General features: G+C 40.1%; 1 protein-coding gene across 1 annotated transcript in view; it reads left to right on the top strand.

Annotated features, from left to right (window-relative positions):
• LOC101864177 (COP9 signalosome complex subunit 4) overlaps positions 1–10347 on the top strand; it is a 35389-nt gene that overhangs the window by 11055 nt on the left and 13987 nt on the right. The window contains exon 2 of the mRNA XM_005108037.3: positions 9589–9668. Coding sequence (XP_005108094.1) covers positions 9589–9668 — 80 coding nt within the window. The remainder of the gene's footprint in view (positions 1–9588; positions 9669–10347) is intronic.

The following is a 10347-nucleotide window of genomic DNA, read 5'->3' as shown; positions in this document are numbered from 1 at the left end:
CTAGAATCTAGATCTAGGAAATCCGAAATGTTACCGAAAACACGTCGTTCCATGTGGGTATCCCAGGAAGTGATGACATCACATTACTAAAATTAGCAGCCAATCAGAAAGAAAATGTGTCTTTTCTACGTTTAACGGGATGTAGACGGTAGTAGTACTATATATCTAGATCTAGAGTTAATCCTGTGGTGCGATTTACAGTAAGCGATCTTTTGTGGATATCTCTGGAAGTTACAGGTCGATCTTCATGATTTTTTCCCCAGAAGTTAGAAAAACTTCCTCTCTATACGGTGTAGCGCATTACTGTAACAGCAGTTTAAAATTTCGATATGTTGTGGTCAGGGGCGTGGTTCCCCAAGCGCAAATGGCGCCATGGCGCCACCCTTTGAAATGGAGAACGGATTTTCAAAAAAGGGAATACGATTTTCCAAAACTCAACAAAACATCACAATATTTTTTTCAAAAAAATCTCTTATTCAGTGTTCATCCCTAAGTACACCAGTTTTTATAGTTAAGTTAGTGGGAGTAGGGCGGGTAAGTCTCCCGTTGCCAGTCGCAAGGGTCTCCCAAGTCTCCCTACGTCTGACGTCACTGAGGGCGCCGAGCCCAGATCAGCGCTACCTGAATCAGTCTCTGCCTGAACCCTTCTGGATGTTCGTTGTTTAGGTGTGAAGTCTGGTCAAAATAATTCAAAATGATCCATAAACTATTTGATTCAATCAGTTGAAAACAAGGTTTTCTTTCCAAGAATAGCAAAAAAAGTTTCTTTCATACCCCATCCAGACGTTTGACTGAAGACACAAGAGATATCACCAAGAACATTATATAACTCAGGGCTCCCCTTTACGCACATTTGTGCGTATATTTAGCAATGACAATGAAAAATTAAATTTTCATCCAAATTGCTTAAAAATGGACTTAAAATGAAAATAGAGTAAATTCTAAGAACTATGGTTTTTAAAAATTAAAAATCCATTGATAAATAAAAAAGTTATTGGGATTTTTGTTTGCAAAATGTTGGAGGACCTTCATATAGGAAAAAATCGCCAAAATGTGGGACATGTTTTGATGTATTTTGAGGAAAAACTGTTCATAAGTCAGTAATGAATTGGAGCATATATGAATGAAACTTGACATCTCCATGTGATTTTTAGTGCCGAATCTAGTTCTGCTATCACTTTTTCGATGTCTTCATTACTTTGGATCTTAAAGACTGATATTTGCGTGAAATTTGTTGAATTGCGTGACCTCGTTTTTACCGCAACGCGATCACCCCTTCTAAAAGTCAGTAAAGCGCTATCGGGAAAACCCGCGATGTAGTCATCGGTGACCCATTTGGTTATAGGCAGCCAATCACATGCCGCCTAGCGATCACGCGCCTCTTGCGTGCCGCACCTCGCGTTTGGAATGCGCTATCAAGTTTCTAGATCTAGGATTTTATCAATGGATGGGTGGTAATTTTAAGTTGGTACAGAAAATCCAACTAAACGCAGAGATCTGAAATTTTGCAGCAATAACGAAGACATGTGGGGCGCTTGTGTGGTCGGCGATCAATCCGCAGCTCCGCTTAGTTTTCGAACCGCAGAGGAAATTTGCACAAACACGGCAATATCTCCGGTTCTAGTAATCGTTCGGGATTGTACGCTGGCATGTCGTTAGTTTAACCTTTCCTCTGGTTGGTTGCCGAGTTTCATTTATTTTCGTCCAGGAGTTTTCCCGTAACTAAACTTAGAAGAGAGTCACTTCTGATTCCGAGCGGCCCAAAAAATACCCCTCGCGCGGAGGCCGATTTCCGGCACAAGGCGCAGCGGGCGATTGGCATTGCTAGTATATTACCCCTTAAACCTGCAAATTACCCCCTTAAAGTTTTGGTGGTGCGTGAGCTTTACTCTTGAAAATTTCGTTTCGGGGGTTTGTATACGCTTTAAAACTTAGGTAGTGTGCGTCAGGCAAGCATCACTTCCCCCCTTCTCTACCCCGAAGCCGAGTCAAAGATTTAACAACACACCCACACACATGACACCGCAGTCACCTTTTGTCTGTGACTTTGTGTCAGAAGCAGTCGACCTAGAATCAACTTATCTGAGCTGCGCGCAGTTCCCGGAGACACCGGCTTGCTTGAGAACAGAAGCTCCGCCCAGATTCTGGTTGCTCGCATTATATTTGCCGGTGTCGTGCCTTGAGTTTACCCCTGCCATGAGATTACCCCCATCCTTCTTTAACACACTAGATCTAGTAAACATGAATTGTCCACCATTGAACGACTGGGATGGCTCTGAAGAATAATTTAATGAATTAGTTTATTTTCCAAACCTGCCACTCATCCCGATGTATTCGGGATATCCAGGTTTTTCACCCCAAATTTCAAGTATCTCGATTTTCCCAATTTTGATCTCGTGTATCCCGATTTTTTTTTTTTGTTCCGTCTATTGTGCCGGATTTTTTGTAAAATATTATTCTGTGGGAAGCATTCGTTAAACTTTTTGTCAGCAGAAACTCGAAGAACTATTTTCCGAAATGTCTATGTCGAATTTAGTTGTTTTGTTGGATCTTTGCAAGCCCGTGTTGTTTCAAGGACATGTATAATGGAAGTAATATTGGTTTGGCATTCCGACTTGGGGCATTCTCAAGACCTAGGCCTTAAATCATTTTCGCTTTTATTTTTGTTTCAACTCAGAATTCTCCGATGATGGCCTGACTGATAGCTGTTTAGTTTAAATTGCGACGCACAAATTATCAATACATATGTATTATTTGTAGTTCTGTATTACTTTCAAAACAAGCTTTATCCGAGTTCTGGTTAGTCGGGCCCGTCATCAAGACACTTCAGTAAAACTCTTTCAGTCGCGCTTTCGCACCACGTGACATGACTCCCACCAAAGTGAGTTCCGCGTGTGTCGGGGACCGTTGACGGGGTCAATTTAAGTTCAGGCACACCGGCTGAAGCGTCTTTCGGGACTTATCCGGGGGGGGGAGGGGGGCGCATGTAAAATACCAAAACTAGGAGAGCTTTACGTGATACTTCAGGATTTAAAAAAATAAAGGTAAAACACACACAGGCACGCACACACACACACTCTCCCCCCCCCCCCCCCTTCCACACAAACAAATGTCCCTGGAAATTGTTAGTTTGGCAGTGATCTGGGTGATTTGTCGTTGATCCAGATTTTTTCCCCCACTGAGATTCTGATTTTTAGTTTTTTAAAGTTTTAGTAGGGGTTTTACGGCGCTCACAACTACATAAGGTCATATGAGCGCCAAGGTGTGGATGTCAACAGAGAAGTCCTTACAGGGAATCAGACTTGCTCTGCTCACCTCTCTGGCTTCAACAGCGCAAAGTCTGCTTCGACTATCAAGTAGCAATGCCAATCGGGCTTTCCCGCGAGGCGAAAATTTGGTCCCCGTATACGGGCGATTTTGCGGACCCGGCCGAAGCGTAGGTGACTAACTTTGTCAACCTCGGTCTGCTCTATTTTCGAACCAATCCGAATGAAACTCGGCAACCAATCAGAAAATAGGGCAAACTAATGATATGTGGACGTTGAAGTTCGTACACATAAATTAACCTATACTTTTGGTGTCGGGAACACTTTCATATCGTGTACACCGAAAACTATAAGGAGTTTGAATTTCAACGCCGAGATGGTAATAGATCTATCTATCCTCTATAGTGTGCTCAAATTTGAACGTTCTGTGTCAAGTAGTTGTTTAGACCCGATCATAAATGCACGACTACCCCCCTATCCAAAGCGGCTTCGCACGGAGACCGGCCATTTTCCCCTCACTCTCGTGGCAAATGTATGTGACCTACAAATCCCCACATGACTATTCCGGGCCCGTTCATTGGTCACTTGAAATAGGGCAATGGCGGGCACGCGCATCCGGTTGTTTTTCTCTCTATTCCCCTGTAACATCGCTATGGGGGTATTCCGAGGCGAGGTTATCTCGTCTCGGGGTGTTCGCGTCTCAACGGGGAAATAGAATTTTTAATTGTACGGCATGCTAGATTGAATTAACTTATCTTTTAAGGTTGGCATGGTCTAAAGTCATCATAAAAAGCTTTGCAATTATTTAGTCACGCTGCCGACATATATTCTGAAAGATCCCATGTTGTGATACGATGTTATAAATAAAATGGACTCATCCCGACACCCCTTTTTCGCAAAATCGTAATATGTACACCACAATATTAATTATAACAAAATAACTACGAAATTGGTAGTAAATCTGACTGCAGAAATGATTTCTACACTCAAAAACACATCGGGTAGCCAAGTTTCTCTGGAACACTCCGATTAGTTACCGAGATGTCGTCGATTTTCTTACAGAATCTGCTACTGCGTGGTCCACTTTTTAGGAGTATTTTCCTATATGTGGGTCATCCATATTTTGCCGACCTTTACAACCCCATAACTTTTTTTATTTATGAACTGATTCTCAAAATTCAAGAAGCATAATTCTTAGAATTGAAAATTCTTTCTTAGGTACCAAAAAAAAGGGGACAAAAGTGAAAATTTAAATTTTCATTGGCATTGCTATATCAAGGCACCCCGGAAATAGCGGGTCACAAGAGTGTGACAAACATACAAAAGAAGTAGAGGAAAATGATGATAGTAAGGATTAGGAAAGAAAAAGCAGCAGTTCCCTGTCGTAGTTCAGGCACAGTTATGAGTATGACATTGTTACATCAGCCTATTTACAATTCTACTGAGCACTAGAACGAGAAATGTCCCCCCTTTGGGAATGGCCTAAAGACATTTCAGTCAGTGGCACCGCCCCGGGGTGATCCTGACTTTTAGATTTCATTGATTGGCAGGTCTGATTTTCTTTGTGCATTACAGTTGGAATTGATCCCTTTTGGTTTGTCAACTTTATTTCATTTTTTATTGGCTCAACCACCACCACCCTTCCCCCCTCCAAATGGACACAACTCTAATGGTAGTCAATATTACTCATGTATTTCTTGCTGTTACTAAGAAACCTTAAGTTAATTAAAACAATGTTAGCATTCAATCACAGTAATGGTCACTCTGTGTGTGTCTGTGTGAATGTGCATGCGCGTGAGTTAAATGTTTACATGGAAAAATTCTTACTATAAAATAAGGAGATAATTGACTTTTACCCTCTAAGTTTCTAAAACAAGGGTTTAAATACTCCTTAAGATTGAAAACCAAAGGGTGAAGAAACCTCTTAAGTTGGTCTGAAAGGGGGAGCCCTGTAACTCAGCCAAAAATGCTACAACAGGTACTCCCATCACACTAAGAGATTGTACTGTTGGGCCTAAGGGCCAAGATGGATTTGACGCCTGTATGGTAGGGAGGGGATGGAGTGGTAGTTATCCTGGACATGGCATGGTTGCAAACTGTCTAAAAATAGGTTTTATTGTCTGCTTTCTGGAAACCAGAACTGCAAGTGAATCAGGGAATGGGGTCATTATGTCAAGACGCCCCGAGGGCAATAGTGCATGCGTGTTCTTGACTGTGAATGTGTGCTTTTCTGTTGATCTGTGAGAAGTTATTGTTTTGTGTGTGATTATGATGCGATGTGATTGTGCGCATCTTAACTTAAGCACCGAACTTGGTTGTTTATCATCAACAGATCTCCTCTCTCTATATATAATATAAAAGATTGTACCGGCACTTATCTATTCTTCTCGCATGGAAGTAGATGGCCCTGTATCAGTATTAAAATTAAACGAAGGGGCGTATATAGTAGGTCTACAGTTTGTAGGCCTGTAATAAGTAGGCAATACTAGATCTATTCGTTGTGCATAAATTTGTTCTTGGGGCCACCTTCTCTGGAAGTGACGCCAAGGGTAGATCTAGCTCTTTTCTGACACTTTTCATTTTTTTCTATCCTGGCCTTGTCTTCTTTTCCTTGCAAGAAGTTCCTGTACTGACCATAACGGAAGGCCAAGGTCAATGAGGTGTGTTCTTTTTGGGATCTGTGCGCCCCCTAACAGGAAATTTCCTTACACCGTGTGTATGTGTTTTGATAATGGATAAAAAGAAAAGTGCTGTGGACACAAGATGGGGAAAGAAGAAAACAAGAATAAGACTATATACCTAGACTAGTATTTTTGAAGGAAAAGGACAAAAAAGAAGAAAAAGACATGAAAAGAAGAAATTGAAAAAGAAAGGTGCTGTGGACACAAGGAGGGGAAAGAAGAAAACAAGAATTAGACTATACCTAGACTAGTATTCTTAAAGGAAAAGGACAAAAAAGAAGAAGAAAAAGACATGAAAAGAAGAAATTGAACATTTTGCAGATTAAATTTCCATATTAATTAATTTTGACATGAATACATTAACTGATCATCTTCCAATGGCAATATAATGCATCCAAATGGAAGGAAAACAGTCTGTTTCAGTGCACAATGCAGGTCATAAAGAAATAACTTAATAAGTAAAACAACCAAAGGGCCTAGAAGCCACACTATCAATGCCAAATAGCGAAAAAGCTGATATTGCGCACTGAAACGGAATGCACAAATTTGGTCTGCTTCAGTGCGTAACCCTATCTGGCATGTTCCTGGGCATTAAGAAGCAGCCTGCGATAGTATTTATCGATTCTAGTATACATTAAAGCTAGATTAACTAAATGTGCTAAATAATCGACTACTCAAGCGCTTAGTAAATTCACCGATACCGGTTACGAAAACCATTAATATGAATGGGCAAAACTTTCCGACACTGTAGAATCACGTGTGTTGACAGTAACCTTCAAAACGAAAGTGAAATAAGCTGCATTCTGCGCATGCTCACAGAAAGTGACCTCGTTTTCGCTGTTCTTATCCAAAACAAAGCAGGAAACCGGGGGTTGCGCACCCAAACAGATGCGCAGTGACGTGGTTAGACTCTAGACTTAACAACAGTTGTGTCGTCTGCAGTTGTGGGCCAAAATTTACATTACATGACATCACAAGTGGCAACGATACGTAGTTTAGTAGCCCACGTAGTTTGCAGGCTATGTTCACGGCACTCTGCATGTAGTCTGCATACTATTTAGCTTTTCTCTGGGGCTGCACTTCGGCTTGGGTCAATTGTTGTGAAATGTTGTGAAATTTTACCTTTTCAGCGCGACACTAGACCTAGAATCTAGATCTAGATTCTAGATTGTCTAGATCTATCATCTGTTTCTTTTTACAAAGGGGCATAGCGTACGGCTCTCTCGTACGCATAGAGCATGGAGGCTATGTGTACGGCCCTCCACTTGACTGCTAGGCTTTGAAGGCGGCACATAAACTATCAAACCGGACTCTACAAGTGGACAAACTTAAACCCTGGAAGCCCGCAGGCCCTATATTGTGATGACCAACTTCGATTGGGAAGTGCACAGCTATAAAGGGAATAGACGCTGACCTTATTTCAATGGAAAATAATTTCAGCATTCCTTATATGGAAAATGACATAGTAAATTACAGGTCAAAGTTATAAATAGGGACCAATGACTTTGCAAGTTATCTTGATCTCATAGAGCGTCTCTTGGCCAAAGATCGTTCATACAAAATAGTTCACTCAGCCAAAAAGGAGTCCGCGAAAGTCCGCACATTGGTTCAGATGACGCTATTCTTTGTATTGAAGCTCTTTTTCGTTTCACCAAAAGAAAAATAGAAATAGCACATAGTTTGTTAATTTCACTTTTATTATATATTTTCACACAAGTAGGGTAACTCTGATCGCAAAGTCCGTTTAATTGGCTCAATTATAGAGGAGTGAACTGTCTTTGTCTTTATTGATCGATAGAGTGACGCGGTCCAGTTGAGCAATTATCAATGCCAATAGATTGGTTTTTTCACCTAAAGCAAGACAAATAAACAAGCGTAAGATAATAGCATTAACTCCATATGTCCAAAAATTGATGAGTTCCTGGTTCTACCGCGTTGTGACACATTTTTAAATGTTACTATCGCCGGCCCCTGTCTCAGACTCAGGACACTCAGGTTGAGTTGGAGTCTCCTGTAGTATAGTAATCTATAAGGCAATGATGATAAAGATTTAGGCTTACCTATTTTTTAAATTTTTGATTGAATCAAACTAAAAAACTCTCCAACTAAATTAAGCACTATTACTATTATAGAGTTAAAGTTAAAGTGAATAGATTTTGTTCATTATAATATATTGTGGGGAAAAAAAGCAATTTCGTCAATTACTGATTTGGGGCCTGTTCTACTGCATAAAGCACTAGATTTATGGTAGGCACCTTGACTTTTGCTCTCTTTTAGACGCCTATTTGAAAAGTCTTTAATTGACTCTTGAAAGGCCCAGCAGGTGTACATGTATTTGAAGCCACGGTGCTATAACCAAGTCTGTTGCTACTTTCCCTTCCCTCAAGGTCAAAGGGAATGGTGCACTTCAAGACAATTAGTAATACAATAAAATATCGGAATACCATACTCAGCTGAAAATGTTCTCAATTGTAACTTGTGTAACTTTGACTTTCTGAAGTGCGGGGTCGTGGTTAGAATTTTTACTATTTAAAAGCTATATATAAAAAATATACCTGAATAAAATTATCTTTTCGCAAATATTGTTCAATTTTCAAGGGATTTTATTGAACGAAAATTTGTTTTAACCCACATTGTACATTGTGAGAATAAGAACATGGCAAGAAGTGATAGCTTTACGTTTCTCTCTCTCTCTCTGTCTGTCTGTCTGTCTGTCTGTCTGTCTGTCTGTCTGTCTCTCTCTCTCTCTCTCTCTCTCTCTCTCTCTCTCTCTCTCTCTCTCTCTGGCACACTAACACACATAAGCATAAACACGTGATGATTAACAATTATCAGCCACTGGTGGCTGTCAGGGTCACCAAAAATCACTCACTCTTGACCTCCGACGTATACTGTGCATTGAAACATCTTTTGACGCATTGATCAATAATGAAGGACAAGACTTCAGGGGGGGGAGAAAAACTGTTTCGTGTGCACTTGATCTGCTTTATGAGATACCAGAGGGAATGATCAAGGAGTCAAATTCTATTAGAGTACTATGCCGCATAGCGCACCTTGTTGGAGGCCTTGTGTGTTTACATCACGATAGCTTATCACTGTATGAAAACAAGACAAAAGTAGTTAAAATTTTCTGGTATATCTAAGTCACACAGGACTTATCAGTGGCCTGTTGGCATGTCTTTGTCAGGAAATATGCTTTAATGCAGTCTTTATTGGTACAGGCTTTGGATTTTGAAGTCAGTTTGGCAGTCATCCTGCTTTAAATTCCACATTCAGTACTGGTTGAAAAGTGCCTTTAATGACAGTTTGTTAATGAAAAAAAATGATAATAATTCATCTCGTTTCAGCAACACTTCACCTTCACATACATGCACACCCACAACACACAAATATAGAATAATGTAAGTTTTTAAAATACGACTTAGTAATCATTATTAGAAGCAAGCCCTACTCTAGTAGCTACGTTTCTTGTTTATGTTCGTCTCTTTTGTTCCTTTTTTGACTTTGTACTACCTGATTTTTTCAGCCAAACTACCTGGAATTGACCATGAATCTACCTGACATGGGAAATTTTAGGTCGGCAACCCTGAATGAAATATAATCTACTGTAACATTTTGACATCTGTGTCTCTTATATACAGGTATAAATCTATCCTGGAAAATGTTGTAAAGACCGGCGGACCTGAACTGATTCCTTCACTTCAAGCCTTCATTGAAGCTTGTAAGAAGCGTTTTTCACTCAAATCTATACTTTGTCTTGACATTTAGTGGGTTTTTTCTTTTGGGGGGTGGGGTGGGAGGGGGTTGGTGTTTTTGTTAGTTTCGGTATTATATTTATTGTGTAATGCACTGTGGAATGAGGAGGGGCTTGAAATTAAAAGTTACAGTTTCTGTATGTGTACATTATGTTTTTCCAAGAGCCTCGATAGTTTTTTGTAATCATATCTGAAATGTTTAAGAGTAACCTAATAAAGGCTTACCAATAAACACTCCCACTTATATTGGCTACATATGTAGCCACAATAAGCCAATCCTCTCTGGGGCTGCTAAAAGCTAACTGTATAACATGGCATAGGAGCCTTTGCCAATAGGTGGGGGTTTCTTCATATACCTCACAAAATCTTTTCCTATTCTAACAAAAATGACGCTACAGCTTATAAATTTGTATATGTTGTGCTCAGTATGATGTTTCAGCTATGGGAGGTAAAAAATAGTAGTCGAGTTGTCAGAAGAAATATTACAACTATTTTCAGGTCTGAAATCGATCTATTTTTAGAATGCAAACCGTGACTCGTCGAGTTCGTACTTTTTCTTTCATCAAGTTCAACAATGAAATAAACGCTGAGAAACTCGTTCTTCTACTTACCATAACTACCTTATTTGTGCAGCTATATCAGGAA

This window comes from Aplysia californica, unplaced genomic scaffold (genome assembly GCF_000002075.1).
Source record: "Aplysia californica isolate F4 #8 unplaced genomic scaffold, AplCal3.0 scaffold00654, whole genome shotgun sequence".
Lineage (NCBI taxonomy): Eukaryota > Metazoa > Mollusca > Gastropoda > Aplysiida > Aplysiidae > Aplysia > Aplysia californica.
Note: the sequence above shows the minus strand (reverse complement) of the source record. Positions and strands in the feature narration are given on the sequence as shown.